This window comes from Schistocerca serialis, chromosome 4 (assembly GCF_023864345.2).
Source record: "Schistocerca serialis cubense isolate TAMUIC-IGC-003099 chromosome 4, iqSchSeri2.2, whole genome shotgun sequence".
Classification (NCBI taxonomy): domain Eukaryota; kingdom Metazoa; phylum Arthropoda; class Insecta; order Orthoptera; family Acrididae; genus Schistocerca; species Schistocerca serialis.
The window spans coordinates 948,519,059-948,540,775 of NC_064641.1; the positions used below are offsets into that span (position 1 = coordinate 948,519,059).

The 21,717-nt window shown below is 44.6% G+C and overlaps 1 protein-coding gene across 1 annotated transcript in view; it reads left to right on the forward strand.

The window, feature by feature from the left end:
• The window catches only part of LOC126473606 (F-actin-uncapping protein LRRC16A), a 517,910-nt gene that overhangs the window by 186,512 nt on the left and 309,681 nt on the right, over positions 1–21,717 (forward strand). Inside the window, exons 4-5 of the mRNA XM_050100768.1 lie at positions 17,457–17,516; positions 18,027–18,157. Of these exons, the coding sequence (XP_049956725.1) occupies positions 17,457–17,516; positions 18,027–18,157 (191 nt within the window). The remainder of the gene's footprint in view (positions 1–17,456; positions 17,517–18,026; positions 18,158–21,717) is intronic.

Genomic DNA, 21,717 nt, shown 5'->3' on the forward strand with positions numbered 1-21,717 from the left:
TTTCTTTCTGTGTATTCGCAGCACATTATCCTTGTCTACATTGAGATTCAATTGCCATTCCCTGCACCATGCGTCAATTCGTTGCAGATCCTCCTGCATTTCAGTACAATTTCCAGTTGTTACAACCTCTCGATATACTACAACATCATCCGCAAAAAGCCTCAATGAACGTCCGATGTTATCCACAAGGTCATTTATGTATATTGTGAATAGCAACGGTCCAACGACACTCCCCTGCGGCACACCTGAAATCACTCTTGCTTCGGAAGACTTCTCTCCATTGAGAATGACATGCTGCGTTCTGTTATATAGGAACTCTTCGATCCAGTCACACAATTGGCCTGATAGTCCATATGCTCTTACTTCGTTCATTAAACGACTGTGGGGAACTGTATCGATCGCCTTGCGGAAGTCAAGAAACACGGCATCTACCTGGGAACCCGTGTCTATGGCCCTCTGAGTCTCGTGGACGAATAGCGCGAGCTGGGTTTCACACGATCGTCTTTTTCGAAACCCATGCTGATTCCTACAGAGTAGATTTCTAGTCTCCAGAAAAGTAATTATACTCGAACGTAATACGTGTTCCAAAATTCTGCAACCGATCGACGTTAGAGATATAGGCCTATAGTTTTGCACATCTGTTCGACGTCCCTTCTTGATAACGGGGATGACCTGTGCCCTTTTACTATCCTTTGGAACGCTACGCTCTTCTAGAGACCTACGGTACACCGCTGCAAGAAGGGGGGCAAGTTCCTTCGCGTATTCTGTGTAAAATCAACTGGTATCCCATCGGGTCCAGCGACCCTTCCTCTTTTGAGCGATTTTCATTGTTTTTCTATTCCTCTGTCATCTATTACGATATCTACCATTTTGTCATCTGTGCGACAATTTAGAGAAGAAACTACAGTGCAGTCTTCCTCTGTGAAACAGCTTTGGAAAAAGACATTTAGTATTTCGGCCTTTAGTCTGTCATCCTCTGTTTCAGTACCATTTTGGTCACAGTGTGTCTGGACATTTTGTTTTAATCCACCTACCGCTTTGACATAAGACCAAAATTTCGTAGGATTTTCTGCCAAGTCAGTACATAGAACTTTACTTTCGAATTCATTGAACGCCCCTCGCATTACCCTCCTCACACTACATTTCGCTTCACGTAATTTTTGTTTGTCTGCGTGGCTTTGGCTATGTTTATGTTTGCTGTGAAGTTCCCTTTGCTTCCGCAGCAGTTTTCTAACTCGGTTGTTGTATCACGGTGGCTGTTTTCCCTCTCTTACGATCTTGCTTGGCACATACTCATCTAATGCATATTGTACGATGATTTGAACTTTGTCCACTGATCCTCAACACTGTCTGTACTTGAGACAAAACTTTTGTGTTGAGCCGTCAAGCACTCTGAAATCTGCTTTTTGTCACTTTTGCTAAACAGAAAAATCTTCCTACCTTTTTTAATATTCCTATTTACGGCTGAAATCATCGATGCAGTAACCGCTTTATGATACCTTTGTCTGGGATGAACACTCGTCGTCGGCTTAAGATATTTTCGAGCCACTCACATATCTGAGAGCTTATACCATATGCTCGGACCTTCGTTCACACGAAAATTACTAATATGGAGTCTGTCCTTCGTCCATGGTTCGTAGAACATTGTCCAACAAAATGACAAGCTGAGTTCCGGACGAGCGAAGCTCATTTGCTTTCCTGCCACAAGAAAATTTATAGTTTTCGAAATTACAGAAAATTCTCAAGAATTTTGCAGGAAATCACCTGTAAGGATATTGGTCTATGCTTCGCAGGTTCATTCTTGTATGCTTTTTAGAATATTTACGGGAGCCACTTGCACTGTTTAGCAGTCACTTGGTACTTTGCGCTGTCTGACAGCTTTATTATGAATTCATGCTGAGTAAGAGACCAATTCCGAAGAGTACACCCTCAAAATCGATTTGGAATTTTGTCCGGGCCAAGCGATTTAATCATTTCCATTTCTTTCAGCTGACTGTCAACCCCAGGGATAGCTGTTTCTGTCCCTTCCATACGGGAGTCTGTGCGACCATCAAACGATGGTATGTCTAAACGATGATCCTCCTCCATTAATGATTTTTCAACACGAAATTTAAAACTTCATCTTTAATTTTATTGTGTGCTGTTGTCATACGAGACTCGTCGACGAGTAACTGAGTAGAAGCCTTTGACCCGCTTATCAATTTTGTGCAGGATCAGAACTTTGTCGGTTTCTTTGAAACATGGGACAGTGAAAGTCGTATGATGCGCGCATCGATCTTTCTACATTTTTTGTCCCGTCTACATATCTTTGTTCTAATTTGAAACTAGAGTGTAACAATCTCTCTCTCCTCAGCATTTTCTGTCTTTTTTGCTATTAAATGGTGGTGGGTTTTTCCTTCCAGGTCCTCGATCGTACGTCCCTAGAGTGCGATCTACAACCAGAAATTTGCCCATAGTTCCTCTACATGAATCGTAGAAGAACTATATTCGTTGTCTACGTCGGATTTGACGATTGCTTATCTACTGTCCTATCCTTCTTGACGGAATTTTTAACTGCCGTAACCACTGTCGTTATTATGTCACAGTCACTAATCCCTTTCTTCATACTAATACTCGATATGGAAAGGCCCGTTTGTAACTGCAAGGTCTGAAATACTCCCACGGCTTATGGGTTCCTGGACTAGCCGCTCAAGACGGTTCTCGGAAAATGTGTATAGAACTACTTCACAAGATTGTCAGCCCATATCACCTGCAATGAATCCATGATATCCCAGCCTGTACTCGGGAGTATAAGGTTGCCTCCAGTCAATATTGGATGATCGGCTTACTTCCGGGAAGAGTTTCTTTGAATGATTCGACAACTGTTGCGGCGGAATTCGGTTGTTTCCGATGATTAACTTGATTTCGCCTGGGCCAGTTGCTTGCATCGCAGTCAGACCTAGACAGAGACGACATTACTGTCGATTACGATGAACACTCTCCCTCCTATGGCGTCTAACCTATCTTTTCGATGTATATCTTCACTTTCAGGTTAAATATTTCGAAGTTTTCTGCTTCGGGTTTCATCCATGTGTCAGTTCCGAGTATAATTTGAGCACGACAGCTTTTTTGGAGGTTGGTTTCATGGATTTTGTTCGCAATTTACTGTTAAAATTTTAGCATTCAAAGTGTCTTCATTTTTTAAGTGATGCGTTTTCGTTCTGTTCATATCGACTGGAGGGGAATATATCTCAACCCCCTACATATCTCCCCTCCCCAGAGGGCCCAGAGCTCTTTCATGGATGTGTGTGTTGCGCACAAGAGGGCCTCGAGCTATTGCACACCCTCTCCTCTCCTGGGCTGCATTCCCTTCCCCATATCCACTCCTTCCCATTCGAGCTCCTCCCCTCCTACCCCCCCTCCCTTCTTTCTCCCACACTGTTTCCCTTTTCGACGACCCAGATATTCACTGGGTTCTGCTATTCCGTTTCAGTCGTGTCTCGCGTTTCCACTCTTTCCTTTTTTCACCTTTTTCTGGTCCCCCTTGGGGTTTGACCTCCCTTTCTAAATTGTTTCCGTAGTGTGAGTCGTTTGAGAAAGAACTCCCTCCCCAGCATCTCCAGTAACAGGGCTGTTGTGTCCCTATGTGGCTGAGCTGCGTGTCAAAACAGAGCTTACACTTCTAGTAGCTGAGCTACCACTGCCTTGTGTATGCCTAGGAGTGGTTATTCATCTTTTTGGGGCATTGGAACTTCCAGCACCGACTGCTGGGCCAGGCAGCTCTTCCTGCAGCTCACTGGCAACCACAGGGTGAGCCCCTGATCGGAGTGGGTGGTACGAGTGCGAAAGCAGTGGACCAAAGTTCCTTTTGATGCATTTTGTTAGTGGAGGTTGCCTACGTCAAGGGCAGGTATGCACTCAGGAGCAAACCTATTGTTCTCCAGACTATAATGTTAGGTCGCTCCAGTTTCCGACCCATTAGTTGTACTGAATGTAACATTGTTAATATTCCAATGTAAGAAATATATATATCCAGCGTATGACATGCCTTCTTCTTGCCGGTTTCTCTACGATAAACTATGGTAACCAACCATATATCGATTCTGTGTGAAGTGCACAATATAGCTTTCCAGAGATGTATAGCGTCCACTGTTCACATTCGACCACGGTGCAGAAATTATGATATGCCTGCATCAGTCCTATATAAAATGATCATTACTAACGGAAAATACCTCTTAGAAGGAAACAGATAAACGCATAGTAGCGGCGTTTGACATGTGAAATTACACGTCATGCCGCCACTAACTCTGTAAACAGGACATCTGTCAGGCAAATGTATACACGGGGATTGCAGTGCATCACAAACGCTAACTTAGAATCATCTTAGTTATGAACCTGAAGTCTTAATTTATACCCAAGATGCGATAGGGGAATGGAGAACATCGCATAGATCTTCGTTCGTTCAGAGAAATGTGTCATGTTTCATCACACATGAGATGGAAGTCCTCTGATGACCAAGAGGTTTACTGTTAATGATCGCAAGTAGACACTGCTCGAAGACCCCACAGAACACGTGGTTGTATAAAAGTCGAACGCGCACGCTATGTCACACGACCATTGCACCCTGACAGAACAGCGGAAAAATTGACCTGCAGCATCTTCTCTTCTCTCTCTCTCTCTCTCTCTCTCTCTCTCTCTCTCTCTGTCTCTCTCTAGTGCATCATTAGTCTACCTTTAAATCGCACCTCGTTACAACTCCATCTCAACTGACCACTCCATCCGCTCCATGTCATCCTTTAAAGTAGATGCAAGTAAGTTTAGAAGCAGATGGTTCTCTGCATTTATTACATTAATGTGGTATTTAGAGGTAGTCGCGCTGTAACAGCATGCGTTCTCAGAAATGATAAGTTCACAAAGGTACATGTATCACATTGGAACAACTGAAATAAAATGTTCAAACGTACCTACGTTCTGTTTTTTAATTTAAAAAACCTACCTGTTACCAACTGTTCGTCTAAAATTGTGAGCCATATGTTTGTGACTATTACAGCGCCATCTATCACAAAGCGAAAAAAGTGGTCCAACTAAAACATACATATTTCTTTACGTACTACACGAATATGTAATAAAAATGGGGTTCCTATTTAAAAAACACAGTTGATATCCGTTTGACCCATGGCAGTGTCATTTAGCGAGCCAACCATAGCGCCATCTGGTTTCCCGCTTGAAGCTAGACGAGTTTTATTCTTTTTAGTTTTTTCGTTTGACGCTTATTTCGTGAGATATTTGGCCCGGTCACTAACAATGGACCACCCTGTATATAAAAGACGCCACTGTGTGTTGGCTGGATTTACAAGTATCGAAAATACCAAAAGGTTTCGTGGAAGTGGTGAAATCGATAAACAGAAAAGACTCTAGGTATTTTTTAAAATATAATTTTATCCTTTATTCACCGGCAAATACGTAACGGCGGGAGGATTTTTTGCAGTGCGAAAACGAGTCAGAAACGTAAATCTGCTACTTGAACGTAAAGGTACCGTGGCTTATGTTCCCATCATACGTCTCTGGAAAGTAATCAAACTACTATTCACATAAAAACAAAACAAAAAAAAATTACGTGTGTCTAGTCGTAATGGAAGGATAGATTGGACATGGTGAATTGTGATTTCAACGCACTGAGGAGTAGCTGCACAGTATAGCAATGCAACAGTTCAACTGGACCTGCTATAGTGTACAAGCAGGACGGGCAACACGGCTGTAACAATATGTCCCCTTATCGGCACTCCTAAGCGTACCCTCGCATTTTTCTTGTTGTTCTAGCGATAGTGATGTCGAATACAGTACACCAACCCGCGTCGGTGATGTCTTTCCAAGCATTACATCGGCGGGTGTGGTATTCATTATCACATGCCCGCCCAGTTGGCCGTGCAGTCTAACGCACGGCTTTCCGGATTGGGAAGGAGTGCCTGGTCCCCGGCGCGAATCCGCCCGGTGAACCACTCTTTCCTAAAATTCTTCCAGTAAACCGAAATCGATCATTCGCCTTCCCTACCACAGTTTTCACATGCTCGTTCCTGAAATGGGCTTTCACGGTTTGTTAATACCACCCAAGGGTGAATGACGGAAGGTGTGGACCAAAGGGATTTGAGGCACTTCATTCTCTGTTTATTTTTTGTTTACAACACACTTCTTTATTAATAACATTGATAATACGTTTAAAAGGAATCAACCCAACAGGCCTTGTAAATCGCCTAACTGCGTAAGTGAACTACTAAAAATAATCGTTAATGATTAGGAACACAAACTTCAACCACAAATAGCATTCAGTTGTTTACTAATTAATTAAATGTCTGTTCAAGGCAATTTCCCACATAATTAACACAACTTGAAACCACCTAAACATGCTTACAGAATTATGGAAAAGAAATGCATATACACCTTCTGTTTAGCAAATGAACCACTTTCGGCCTGTGCCACCAACAACATAACTCGTTATCATTACCCACATAGAGCCACTCTGAGGTACTGGAAGCAAAACATAATTCTTCCACGTGTACATCAAAGGCACGGTTTCCCAGACTGCAAGCCGTAAGAAACCAGTCAACACGCTCCGGCCACCAAGTACAGGAAGGCGCCGGGCTAGTAAACAACGCCCGCTACGGTGGGCGAGCGCGACTACGTAACTGCTTGCCACAGTGGGTCGGTTCCTCCCGCAGCCTCTGCGAAGACCGGCGGCGAAATTAGCACCACCTGTGACACGAAGGGCAAGCAACTCACCAACGTAATAAGGACATAAATTATTTGCATATACAACGTGTCCAAAACAGCTGTCTATCCACTACTTCCAGCACCTCAGAGGACACCACTTAACACACTGAATTCAGTCATCTAAACATGCCGCGCAATCTGCGCAAAACCACATAAACTTCCTGTGCATGAGCGCACTACGCTTAAAATAAGGAGTATTAACTTAACACAACATACAACTTCTAAATCTCCGTGTGACTGACGTGGACTCGTGAAATGGATCTACCAACACATCATCATGGCCAATAAACCGCCTCCGCTCTCCACGCGCGAGGCGCAAATGGGATATGTCCTGCAACACAGTGATTAGAATATCTAAAACAGTGTTCATTACAAGATTAACACTCAATGTCACGATCAGAAACAGACATCGGTTCGTTACAATAAACGCACAAATTACGTGGCTGAAAAACACAACCAAGTAAGTGGCACACAAGGAGGTCAGTAATAGTAATGCCCTTTATCATTTTCCCATTCAGCGGAGCGTAAAACAACAACACTTAAGCAGAGAAGTATGAATGCATTTGAGCAATTCAGCGACTGACAACAACGAAGTTGCAGAACAAGTCCTCACAGGATAAACGCGGCCTTACGCAATGGACTCCTAATAGTAAGGTCAACCGTCCAAAGCACGCTGCTCAATAAATACACCCCAACGGCAAGCACACTCAGTAATCGCCAGAACGATGGACACTGAGAACAAAATGCTGCTTATATCCAAACCAACTGTGCTCGCAATGGCATCACATCAGTCACAGAGCCATAGAGACGAGAATGTAGTCACTAGAAGCAAACGGAAAATCCATCATAAACAAGGAAGCAGCATGTTCCCGACAGCATCGGCGCCTCTACCCACCAAGTCCGCCGCAAACGCTCAAACACAATCAGGTAACGTGGCAAACTTTCCTCTTGCCACCACACACGACGTTGGCAGACACGGCTTCACGCTCCACGCACTACTGCCTATCTCACTGTTTCTGCTCGCCCTCCAAAATCCAACTACTCGACTGTCACAGGTGCCTCGCCGACTTCCCCCACGAGGGGGTGCCACTTCTCTCTTTCCTCCGCGACACAGCGATAATATTATATGCGGTACGTTCGATAGATCAAACCCGAGCCGCCACAGCTCAGTTCCATCACATATTGCTTTGCAACGTTACTCTTGGATGTTTAAATGACTTGACTGTGTCAAACAGCACACTTATAATACTGTATCTGAACATTACAGGTTTGATCCTCCTACTCATTCGCATTAACTTACATTTTTCTGCATTTAGGGCTAGCTGCCATTCATGACACCAACTAGAAATATTGTCTAAGTCGTCTTCTATCTTCCTGCAGTCACTCAACTTCGACGCTTTACCATCTGCCACGGCATCGTCAGCAAACAACTGCAGATTGCTGCCCACCCTATCGGGTGCCGAATCATTAATGTATATAGAGAACAACAGTGGTCGTATCACACTTCCCTGCACACTCCTGATGATGCCCATGTCTCTTATGAGCACTTGCCGTCGAGGAGAACATACTGGCTTTTATTATTTAAGTAGTCTTCGAGCCACTCACATATCTGAGAACTTATTCCATATCCTCGTACCTGTGCTAACAGCCTGCAATGGGACACAGGGTCCAATGCTTTCCAGAAATCTAGAAATATGGAGTCTGCCTGTTGCCCTTACCCATAGGTAATCATGTGAGAAAAGGGCAAGCTGAGTTTCGCACAAATCATGCTTTCTAAAACAATGCTGTTTCCTCTTTACCTCCAACCTGTCCACTTTGCCTTTCCTCCTCCGTGGTGGTTCCTGTCACCTCCCTTGATGGAACTGCTCCTTCTCCTCAGTGGCAGAAAGAAACTGTCTTCTCTGGCACCTGACGAGTATGGGGCTTCCACTAGCAAAAAACGCCTATTACTTAGAGTTGGACATGGGACCCGCACTGTGTGGGCCTCAAGGCCGCTCATTCTCTTTCTGATCCTGATATTGCTGCAGCTTCCTCTCTTTCCGACCACACCTCCCCTCGCCCTTCACAGGAGGAAGAGGAGGAGGAGAAGAACAACAACATCATTCAGATGTGCAAGTCCCATGACGAGGGCCACCCAAAATACCAGGGATGTCGCCCCTTTCTTCTCAATCGGGGTTCGATCCTAAATTCTGTCCTTACTGATGATGGACACTGACTCAGCATGATGTCCATCAGTCTCATGAATACTCTCTTTCAGTGGAACTGTAATGGTTACTATTGTCTCCTTTTAGAACTTCAGACTCTTCTTTCTCCCTGCTCTGTAGCTTGTGTTGTATTCCAGGAATTTCATTTCTTGGATATTCGTTCACTGACTCTTCTGGTTTCCAAACTTCCTGCTCGAACCGTGTTGTCCCTTTGTGAGCCTTTGGTATTCTCTGTCCTTTGGTCTGTATGGGCATTGTTAGTTATTGGGTTCCTCTTCAAACTGCTCTGGAAGCAGTGGCATTTCACATGTGTTGAGATGCTGCGGTAACAATATGTAGTCTTTAGCTCCCCCCAGGCTGGCCTCCTCCTCTTCCTACTCTTCTTCCCTCTGTCGACGAACTCCCTCCTCCCTTCCTTCTCGTTGGTGATTTTAATGCCCATAACCTTCTTTGGGGTGATACTGCGACGACTTACTGGGGCAGGATTGTTGAAGGCCTGCTGGTAAGGCTTGATCTCTGCCTCCTCAACACTGGTGATCCATACACATTAGTGTGGCACGTGGCACTTCCTTGACCATTGCTCTCTTTCCCTCTGTTGACCTGAATTCCTCCCCACCGTTCAATGGGTAGTTCATGACGATTTGTGTGACAGCGATCATTTTCCGATTGTCTTGGCTTTTTTCTTCAGACTGGATGCCCATCTATGTGGGCCTTTACTAATGTGGATGGGGAGCCTTTTTCCGTGTCTACCAACCCAACTGTTCCACCACACAATGGCGTTGATGAGCCCGTACAGAGTTTGACCGACGGTATCTTTCGCCATCTGCTTTAGCAATTACTTATTCCTCAGTATTTCCCTGACAGAAGACTGTCCCTTCATAAAACCTCAAAATTGCTGCAACTGTTAAAGACCGCCGCTGAGCCTTCCAACGCTACAAACGACATCCACCTCTGACCACCTCCTGGCCTCTAAGCAGCTTCGTGCCCAGGCCCGTTACCTAATTAAGTGCCAGAAACAGATTTTCTGGGAACGATACGTTACTGCCATAGGGCCGCATACTCCGTCTTTGCAGGTGGGGTAAAGATAAGGCACATTTTTGGTTGCTGTCCTACTGGTGTCCTGGGAATTTCCCTGAGTGAGGTTATCCTCATCAGCCCAGACTCTAGCGCTGAACATTTTGCTCGGCATTTCAAGCTGGCCTCAGCATTGGTGCACTGTCTGCCTGTGTTCTGTTTTCTCAAACACCATCTGAAACGACTCCCTTTATCTCTCGTTCCCCATCACCTGGAGCCTTATAATGTGCTGTTTAGCGAGTGGGAATTCGCCAGGGACCTTGCTCTCTGCCCCAACATGGCTCCTGGACAAGCCTGGATGCACAACCAAATTCTTAAAGACTTATCAGTGGCTAGTGAATGCCTTGTACTTGACCTTTTCAGCCGTCTCTGGAGCAAGAGGGAAATCTCTTCCCAGTGGCAAGAAAGTGTCATCATTCCAGTTTTTAAGTAGGGTAAACGGCATCTACAGATGGACAGCTATCACCTGATCAATTTAATCAGTGTCCTGTGCAAGTTACTTGGAACATATGGTGAGTTGAAAGCTGTATTGGATCCTTGAACCCTGGGACCTTCTGACTTCAATGCAGGTGGTTTTGCCAAGGCCATTTGATGACAGATTATTTAGTCCACGTGGAGTATGCTACCAAGTGAGATGGCGCAATGGGTAACACACTGGACTCACGTTCAGGAGGTCGATGGTTCAAACCCGTATCCAGCAATCTGGATTTATGTTTTCCATGATTTCTCGAAGTTGCTTCAGGCAAATGCTGGAATGGTTACTTCGAAAGGGCATAGCTGATTTCCTTGCCTATCATTCCCTAATCCAAACTTTCACTCCATCTCTAATGGCCTCTTTGGCCACAGGACATTAAACACTAATCTCCTGATCCTCCTAAAGTCTGCTATCTGAATGAATTTTTCCCATTGTCAACACATTGTTGAAGCCTTCTCGGTCTGCATGTAGCTTACGATGCTACATTGCGCCACCACATCCTTTGCCACCTTAAATGAGTGAGGCCTCCGTGGCCCGCTCTCGGTTTTTATCCAGAATTTTCTTTCGTGTCACATTTTTCAGGTACAGGTTGGTACTTCCCATAGCACCCTCATCTGCAGGAGAATGAGGTTCCATCGGGTTCTGTTTTTGAGTCTCTCTCTTCGTGTTTTGGGTTTTCCCCCTCGCTCTTTGTATGTTGATGACTTTCGCATTTATTTTTGTTTGTCCACTGTGGGTATTGCTGAATGCAATGTGCAGGGAGCAATACATAGAATGCATGCAGTCATGGGCTCTTGCTCACGGCTTCCAGTTGCCAAGACCTGCGTTACACATTTCTGTTGGCGCCGTACAGTGCAACCCCATGTGGATCTGTACCTTGATGGCCAGCCTCTCAATGTGGTGGACTCTCATCGTTTTTAGGCTTGGTCTTTGATGCCCAGTTGATACGGGTCCCCCATCTTCGTCAACTAAAGCAGACTTGTTGGTCACATCTCAATGCTCTTTGGTGCCTCAGCAGTACCATTTGGGGTGTGAACAGATGTATTTTCTTGCGGATGTGCAAAGTATTGGTCCAGCCTCATCTAGATTACGAGAGTCTTGCGTACAGCTCAGCGTCACCTTCTTTGTTACAGGAGCTGGACCTGATACACTGTTGTGGGGCAGACCTGGCAACTAGCACTTTTCGGACTAACCTCGTGGTCAGGCTCCTAGCAGAGGCAGGGCTTCCACCATTGCAGGTTCTGCTCAAAGCACTGTTGAGTCACTTACGCATTATGCATTCAAACTTCCATCTCTTCTTTCCAGCTGATCTGCTTCCTGTAATGGCAGCTCAGGTCTGAGTTTACAATTGCCGTTCGCATCCAGTCCCATTTTATACTCCAGCTCTCCCGTCTTCCGCCTCTTTCCTGGGCCTGTTCACATACAACTGTATGGTGCATCACCTGTCGACAGGTCTGTCGTGACCTATCACGAGGCCAGAGGACTCTGCTCTCTTTTCCATTCTCCGCACATTTTTGGATTCAGAAGTAATTTATACTGATGGCTTGGTGGTTGCTGGACACGCTGGCTTTTCTTGCATTGATGTCTGATGTAATGAACTCTGCTCCTTGCCGGAAGGCTCCCGTCTCTTCACTGCAAAGTTGGTAGCTATCTCTCAGGCTCCTGAGCATATCTGTTCCTGCACCAGTGAGCCCTTCCTCATTAGTAGCGAATCCTTGAGCTGTTTACAAGCTGTCGATCGGTGTTACCGTCACCATCCCTTTGTCCTGACTATCGAGGATTCCCTTTTTGCCCTCAAACAATGTGGGCTTTGTCTGGACCCCAGGGGCATATTGGGATCCCAGAGAATGTACTCGCTGACAGGCTGGCCAAATTAGCTACTGGCAAGCCACCTCTTGAGAGCGGTATTTCAGCACCAGACCTTAAGACAATCAGTATAGTGCCATCAAGTTGTAAGGATCTGGAGTATGGAATGTCATGCTCTGACTTTGCTGAATAAACGGTGGGTGATAAAATAGACCACACGTTGGTGGAGGTCCTCCATGTTAATGTATCTCAAGGTCTCAATCGTCCTTTGCTGGCTCCACATCAGCCACACTTGGCTGACTCATGGTCATCTCCTCCATTGAGGATTATCTTCCTGGCTCACTGCCCCTGCTGTAATCAGACGATACATTAGTGGCTGACCTGGTTTTATGGTTTATCAGTGAAGCAGGTTACTATCAGCCTCTCTAAGAGGCTTGGTGGTCTGCCACAGTCCTCACCCTACCCATTCTTCTGCTGTTCTTTCCTTTCTCATGTGTTCTGTATGACTTGGTGCTCTTCCTCTGATTTTTTGTGCTTCTCTCACACTGTCCAAGTCTTTACTGTGTACTATTCGATTGGGTGTGGTGCCTCTCATAAGTGGTGGGGGCATATCCCCCAACACAGTTTCTGTCTTGAGGGCCTCTGGCTGCTCCATTGGCACGGTATCCCGCCCCCCCTTTCTTCCTTTCCCCCTTTCCTTCTTCCTTGTTGCTTTCACTAGGCTTTGTTGACCTTTGATAGACCTTGGGGGGTTTTCTTTCTTTGGGTTTGACGCACTGTCCCTTCTTCGGTCTGTAGTTTTGTTGACTTGCATGTTCCAAGTAGGAGGGACTAATGATCTCGTAGTTTGTTGCCAGTAATCTTTAAACCAGCCTACACCTATGCATCACTCTCATACAGACCACAAGGACAAGGTTAGACAAATTACAACTCACACAGAGGCATTTAAGTTGTCATTCTTTCAGAGATCCATATGTGAATGGAAAGGGAAGGAACCCTGTCATGTGGTGTAAGGGTGCCACCCATTTCACAGTGGTTTGCAAAGTAAATATAACTGTCCAACAAAATCAACAGCTAAAGCTAGAAAGACCCTTAGACACTCAACCATCAGTAGCTGCCTATGTATTGGAAGACTCTGGCATGAAATTGACGAGAACTTGGCTGGAAACCTCTTGGGTCTTTAACTGCCAGGCCTCACCTTCCTTGTGGAAGGAGGACTCCTTTAACTGGCGGTATATGTTGCCAGCGATATACCCCCATCTAGTTTCTCTCGAACCTTTGCACTCTGTTTTTCTGAAGAGCGCATGATTTTACTTCCCGTTCTATGTTCTGATTTCCAGCCACTGTAAAAATGTTATCATTAGATACTTCGTCAGATGTTGTTATAGGAGTGCGTTATTAATGTATTTTGCGTGGGATGTTGCTGATTTGAGTTGCGGAGGCAGCCCTGCCTGTAGTTAGCGAGGATGCAAGATGTAGTCATCTTAAAGTTGTGGCTCATGTCAGAAGCAGTGCTGCCTGTCATTCAGGTTCTTTGAGGCCATCCTCAGTTCGTATCGACAGTTGGAGGAATTGGTGAAGACTGCTGGCCTCAGTTATGGGGTGCAAGAGGAGCTTACAACTTCCAGCTTTGTACCCAGAACTGGTTGGGGTCATTTGGTGTAGAGACGAGTGGAGTGTTGCAACCAGAGGCTTCGTCAATTCTGTGACTGTCTTAGCTGCTGATTTCTGGACCCACATTATTGAGTGGTAAATTGTAAGCTTCCTCTTCATAGGTAAGGTGTGCACTTCACGGAGGAAGCAACTACTTAGGTAGCGAAGTGCTTGCAGAGTGTCATAGAATTTGTTGGGTTTCCCAGTGGAATTTTCCTTTGATATGGTATACATTCCTATTTGTATGTTACTAACGCCTGTTGCTAGCACTTATGCTGGCTGCTGATACAGCATAAATTCACTTTCTGGACAGTTTATTTCTGATGTAATGTATAATACTGTGTGACCAAAGTCAGGAGTTCATGGATTTTATTTTATCTGATGCCAATGATTTTGTAACATCTTGGATGATGATATAAATGCTTTTACGAACATGGACGTTGACATTGGTGAGGCGGCTTGCTTGCCTCAGCAATGCAGATAGCAGCACTGTACATGCAAACACAATGGAGGGGTATCTGTTGTGAGGCCAGACACACAGGCGGTTCCTGAAGAGGGACAGCAAACTTTTCTGTAGTTGACTGATGTAGCCTTCTAACATCAACCAAAACGGCCTTTCTGTGCTGATACTACGATCGGTTGAAAGCTGTACTTTATAATTAAATGATGATATCATCCTCATGGATAAAATATTCCAGGGGTAAAATAGTCCCCTATTCGGATCTCCAGGTGGGGACTGCTCAGGAGAATTTCGTTACTAGGAAAAACAAAACTCGTGTTCTACGGATTGCGGTGTGCAATGTCCGATCCCTTAATCGTGCAGGTAGATTATACAACTGAAAAAGGAAATGGATAGGTTATGGTTAGATATAGTGGGAATTGCGTAGTTCGGTGGTAGGAGGAACACGACTTCTGGGTAGATGAGAGTAGGATTACAAATGCAAAATCAAATAGGTGTAATGCAGGTGTAGGGTCAATAATGAATACGAAAATAGGAGTGTGGGTAAGCTACTATGAACAGCATAGTGAACACATTATTGTAGCCAAAATAGATACAGAGCCCACACCAACAACAGTAGTAAAAGTTTATATGCCAACTAGCTCTGCAGATGGCGAGGAGATAAGAGAAATGTATGAGGAGATGAGAGAAATGTATGAGGAGATGAGAGAAATGTATGAGGAGATGAGAGAAATGTATGAGGAGATGAGAGAAATGTATGAGGAGATGAGAGAAATGTATGAGGAGATGAGAGAAATGTATGAGGAGATGAGAGAAATGTATGAGGAGATGAGAGAAATGTATGAGGAGATGAGAGAAATGTATGAGGAGATAAAATAAATTATTCAGATATTTAAGGTGACAAAATTTAATAGTGATGGGGGACTGAAATTCGATAGTAGGAAAAGGAAGACTGGGGGGGTGGGGGGTGAAGGAGCGAAAGAGGAAGCTGTCTTGTAGAATTCTGCACAGAGCATAATTTAATCATCGCTAACACTTTGTGTAAGAACAGAGAATGAAGGCTGTATAAGTGGAAGAGACCTGGACACTCCAGAAGATTTCAGAATGGTTATATGATGGTAAGACACAGATTTTGGAACCAGATTTTAAACTGTAAGACATGTGATAATGCAAGAAGAATTTGACAGAGCACTGAAAGAACTAAGTCAAAACAAGGTCCCAGAAGTACGTGACATTTCGTTAGAACTACTGATAGCCTTGGGAGAGGCAGCCATGACAAAACTTTTTCATCATCTGATGAACAGAATATATTAAACAAGCGAAATACCGTCGAATTTCAAAAAGAATATAATAATTCCAATTCCAAAGAAAGCATGTCGTGACAGGGGAATCGAAAAACTGGTAGAAGTCGACCTAGCGGAAGATCGGTTTGGATTCCAGAAAAATGGAGGAACATGAGAGGCAATACTGATTCTACGACTTATTGTAGGAGATAGGTTAAGGAAAGGCAAATCTACCTTTATAACATTTCTAGCATCTGAGAAAGCTTTTGACAATGTTGATTGGAATACTCTCTTTGAAATTTTGAGGGTAGCAGGGATAAAATACAGGGAGTGAAAGGCTATTTACAGCTTGTGTAGGAATCAGATGGCTGTCATAAGGCTCGAGAAGCATGAAAGAGAAGCAGTGGTTGAGAAGGGAGTGAGACAGAGTTGTAGCCTATCCCCTAAGTTATTCAGTATGTACATTGAGCAAGCAGTAAAGGAAACAAAAGAAAAATTTGTAATAAGAATTAGAGCCCGGAGAGAATAAATAAAAGCTATTGAGGTTTGCAAATGACGTTGGAATTATGTCAGTCAGCAAAGGGCTTGGAAGAGCAGTTGAACAGAATGAACAATGTCTTGAAAGGAGGATACAAGATGCACATCAACAAAAGCAAAACAAGGATAGTGGAATGTTGTTGAAATGAATTTGTTGATGCTGAGGGATTAGATTAGGAAACGAGATACTTAAAGTAGTAGGTGAGCTTTTTTATTTGGGCAGCAAAATAACTGATGATGCCTGAAGTAGAGAGAATGTAAAATGTAGAGCGGCAATGGCAAGAAAAGCATTTCTCAAAAAGATGAATTTGTTAACATCAATTATAGATTTAAGTTTTAAGAAGACTTTTGTGGAAGTACTTGTCTGGAGTGTAGCCATATACGGAAGTGAAACATGGATGATAAACAATTTAGAAAAGCAAAGAATAGGTGCTTTTGAAATGTGGTACTACAGAAGAATGCTGAAGATTAGGTGGTAAATCACTTAACTTGTGGCACCATCTGACTAGAGGAAGGGATCACCAATTTAGTGCTGGAGGGAAGTATGTGGAGGGGGGGGGGGGGGGGGGGAGATAAAAATCGTAGAATGCAGTAAGCAGATTCAGAAGCATGTAGGTTGCCGTAGTTACTCGGAGATGAAGAGACGTGCACAGCATATAGTAGCTTAGAGAGCTGCATCAAACCAGTCTTTGGAATGATGACCGCAGCAGCAGCAGCAGCAACAACAACCTGATGGCGGTCTGTGGACCAAAACTGGTTGTGGAATAAAGCAATTGTATCAGCAGGTCTTTCCGTAATCGAGATATTCAAATAGTTAAAGATATGTGAGGACAAGGACAGAGACAGAGAAAATAGACTCTCACTCTAAAGAACTCTTTAATTGCAGACATTCGTAGCACATGTCAAATTCTGCGTGTATTGCATCCACATTTATTACCATTGTTCATGTTTACTGAATACAAGTGCAGTAATCAGTTCTCACCTACTGTTCGTGCCATACTCAAAATAAACTATAAAATAATAACCTGTTGTTTAAAATAATGATAAGCTAATTTATTTTCCTTTTCCCTTTCCACTTCACTGTCCCATCTTCTCTTTTTCCACTGATAGTGTGTTATGTGCAACTAAAAAGAAAGGCATAAACGCAAGGAGGGAGTTAAAAAATCTCTATCCCATGTACTTAACAAGTTTTAATTCATTGCTTTTCTTTTTAACAGATTGAATCACACTTCCATTACCTAGAAATACAAGCTGTTGAAAGCAAGAAATCAAATCAGGTATGTACTTGGTTTTATTTATGTATTCTGCCGTTTAAAATAACAGTGTAAATATTGTTTCTCTTTTCAGTTCCTATAACTTATTATATTGCATCATTCTGTTTGTAATAAATGTTGAATTGTATTATATGATACTCCGTTGAACACTGTTCTTGTGGTGACTGAATAGTAAATTACGCAATTTTTTGACTTCAAATTTGATTTCCAGGTGATTGCAAACATATAGTGGTACAATGCATCCAATACAGTCAGTTTACCAGTTGAGGCTTTAGTCTGGGAATGAATTTTGTATGAAAAAGTGTGAAACAGATTTGTAATGTAAACTATAACCTTGTTGTGTAATTGTGGTTACTTCATGACCATAAAAATTTTGTTTGTTTGTTGAACAAAATTGCTTGTGTGTATCATACGACAATACTTCTGATGTTCTTCCCCTCCTTACAGCATGATGAAATTTCCATATAGCAGACAGTGAATCTTGACTTAGTAACACTGTGATTATTTTTGCAGTTGTGCCTCACTGTTGGTGATAAGCAGTACTCCTTTTTGACTGCTGATGATTCAGTCAGCCATGATGTTGACTCTATGATAAAAGCGCTGACAACAGCCATCAGAAATATATTTCCTACAGTTCCTTTACAGTGAGTAATGTATAATTTACACAGTGTGTGTGTGTGTGTGTGTTTGTGTGTCACATACTTATTCTGAGTAGTGTAGTACTGCTCAGTGAATCACACAGCAGATTATTATTATTATTATTATTATTTTAAGTGTTCAGTAGCGTTACCTACAGTGCTGCATTAATGACACCATTTTTATTCTGCGTGCACTCCTGTGTTGTGAGGCCATCCTTTGTAGCTTTAGATTGGGATGCAAACTGACTCATTATTCGGAGCAGTGTACCCAAATTCATTGAGACATTGGTTTGGAGCTGAGAAGATGGCATACACCTGAGACTTGTGTGATTCGACAGTGGTCTCAGGCGCATATTTCTGGACCTTTCGTGTAGGGTGGATGCTGTATCCTGCTACTAGTGTGTGTCAGTGTGCGTACACCAAGTGTCGTGTCACTGCACGTGTGTACTGCCACCTATATCAGCGACTCACACCTATAGACTGGCGGACCAGCGCTGACTCCCTCCCAGTATGTTTGTTCAGTTGGTACTGTCTCTGTCAGTTGTTCTGTGTATCACTTATATTGCACCTTCTGTATCGTTCTTTTGTCTTGAAACATGTGGAGTCACGAGAGGCTTATTTGTGTTACTGTTCTGAGGTTTATGAATAAAGCCATATTTGTGTTACTTGGACCGGTTTTGTATATTACTTAGTTACTACACGATTGGCGCCAAGTTTTGAACTGTTTCCGCGTGTGCGGTGTTTCAGTGCTGTTTCATCAGGTTTAGTCATTAAAGACTGAACAACTTACTTCAGCATTGACGTCTTCGGCAGCTTCCACTATCAGACAGAATACCGTTCCTCCAGTCTATCCACCCACTTTTCCTCCATGAGAATTGCGAAGCTTACGAAGAAAGACTCGGACAGCATTTGTTGCCTTTTGTGTGGCAGACGAATTTGTGCAAAGACTTATTCCTCTCATGGATTCCACCTAAGGTGTATCAGTTACTGTGTCAACTAGCCCTTTACAAGAACTGTCAGCTCTTACCTTTAGTTACATGTGCAGTGTATTGTCAGTCTACCATCGCAGACAAACACGTTGTAGCGGCATGAGTTGCATTCTACAGATGCTACAAGAAACCAAACCAGTCATACAGGCCTGCGCAGTCGAACTTCACAGCCTTAACTGTGTCTGTTTGTTACTGATACCCATAATGACTCTTATGCAAAATCTACAATGCGCTACGCAATTTTCTGTTTAGCTGCAGACAAGGAAGTGCCCCCCTGCAGGTCCGGGGGTTAGAATAGGCCCGAGGTATTCCTGCCTGTTGTAGGAGGCAATTAAAAGGAGTTTCACATGTTTTGCCCTTTATGTGATGGTCCTCTGTAGGGTTTGACCTCCATTCTTCAAAATTTTCCCGACACCATCCTTGGTGCGTTTTCCACCATGCACTACGCAGTGTCGATTTCTGTGTTGACGATGACCGTGGCCTTATTTGCACCTGATATCCAGCACGGTAGCCAGTACGTTGTGGTGGGGCTGCCATGTACGCTGTCGATTGCAGCCCCCAGACCACATGGGGATTGCTCTGTTGATGCCTGTGCCGTTTACTCACCACGTGTGCCAAGGGGTAGATGCCCTTCCCCCTGGGGCATCAGGACTCCCGGCAATGGCCATACTGCCAGGTGGCCTTTGCTGCGGCTGGGTGGCACCCGTAGGGAGGGCCCCTGTTCGGAGTGGGTGGCATCAGGACGGATGACACGCAATGAAGAAGCGTAGTCCATCATCTCTTGCACAGAAGCATGACCCTAAATCGGTCCCCTCCCTGGCCACACCATGGGAGGAACGTCAGGCTAAAGATGGCAGCGGATCTTATTCGCCCCGGTACCTTGTATGTTCGAGAGCTGATGGGGAATCTTTCATGACGATGAAGCCTGTTTTTTGTTGAGCACTTAGAGGACAAGTTCGGGGAGGTGGAGGACTTGTCCAAAATGAGATCTCGGTCAGTCTTGATCACAACAGCATCCTCTGCCCAGTCACGGGAGTTACTCGCTTGTGACAAGCTGGGGGCTGTTTCTGTAACCATCATGCCCCATAAGCACTTAAATATGGTCCAGGGTATCATATTTCACAGAGACCTTCTTTTGCAGTCCGCGCCAATTTAGATCGGCGAGGTGTCCATCTCATGCTGGATGTTTGGCCCCATGTCTTCCCGCTGTACTTCTAGCATCACATGCCGAGATTGCGGACGCCCATCACATTCCAATACACCATGTGCCCCACCTCCCATCTGTGTCAACTGTGGAGAGCACCATTCTCCTTGCTTGCCTGACTGCAGGATTCTCCAGAAAGAAGGAAAATCGTGGAGTACAAGACACTTGACACACTGAACTACAATGACGCTAAGAGAAAAATTTAACGCCTGCATCCTGTGCGTATGACATAGTCTTACGCCACCACTACAACAGTTATGGCACCATTAGCTCCGCCAACCCAGGGCACCTCTCAGAGCCGGAAGACTACACTTGCCCCCTTGATGGTGGGGGCGCATTTCCCTCCCCATTGCTCCTGCACCACCTAATTCAGGAGCAACACCCCCCCCCCCCCCCCCACCAACCATCGGGGACATATGTCCGAAGCCAGAGAAGTGTAAGTCTCCTTCGGCTTTTCTCACTAGGAAGGGGTCCCTTGGGTCACTCCCTTCACAGTGGGAAACACGACACCCGTCAGTGACTGAAGACCCCAAAAGCAGCTGGTTGTACGGCTTCACACTCATCCTCAGTCCCAGAGACTGAGCCAGTGAAGTCCTCCCAGCCAGGAAAACCCAAGGAGCAGCGAGAGAAATCCAAAAAGATAACCACTAAGACCAAGGAAATTGCGGTGGCACCCACACCAGCGCTAACTACAAGCTCTGCGGCTGAGGATGGGGTGGACATTTTGGCGTCTGCTGAGGACCTAGATCTCGCCAGAGCCTCAGATACAATGGAAATAGGCTGCTCAGTCAATAAATCGATGGCAGCAGGTGACTCTCAGGCGTAAACTGCCATATTGAATGTTCCATGCCTACCCGGTCTCACGATGTCATCCTCCAGCGGAATTGCGGCAGTTTTTTGCACTGCTTGGCCGAGCTAGGGCAACTGTTAAGCTTCACACCTGATATCTGCATTGCCCTCCAGGAAATCTGGTTCCCAGCAATGCGGACCACTGCCCTCCACAGCTATAAGGGAGATTACAGGAACCGTAGCGAGAATAATCGAGTGTCAGGTGGAGTATGCGTTTATGTCCTAAACTCGGTATTTAGTGAACATGTGCCCCTTCAAACCCCTCTTGAAGCTGTGGCTGTCAGAATGAGGACGACAGAGGAAATAACTGTCTGCAGTGTGTATCCTCCTCCAGATGGTGCAGTACCCTTGAATGTATTAGCTGCACTGATTGATCAACTCCCTAGACCTTTCCTACTTCTGGGACATTATAATGCCCATAACCCCTTGTTGGGTGGTACCATGCTTACTGGCCAAGCGAAAGATGTCGAAACTACTCGGCCATTGATTTATCAATTTGCAGCCCAGGAATTCTCTCATCTATC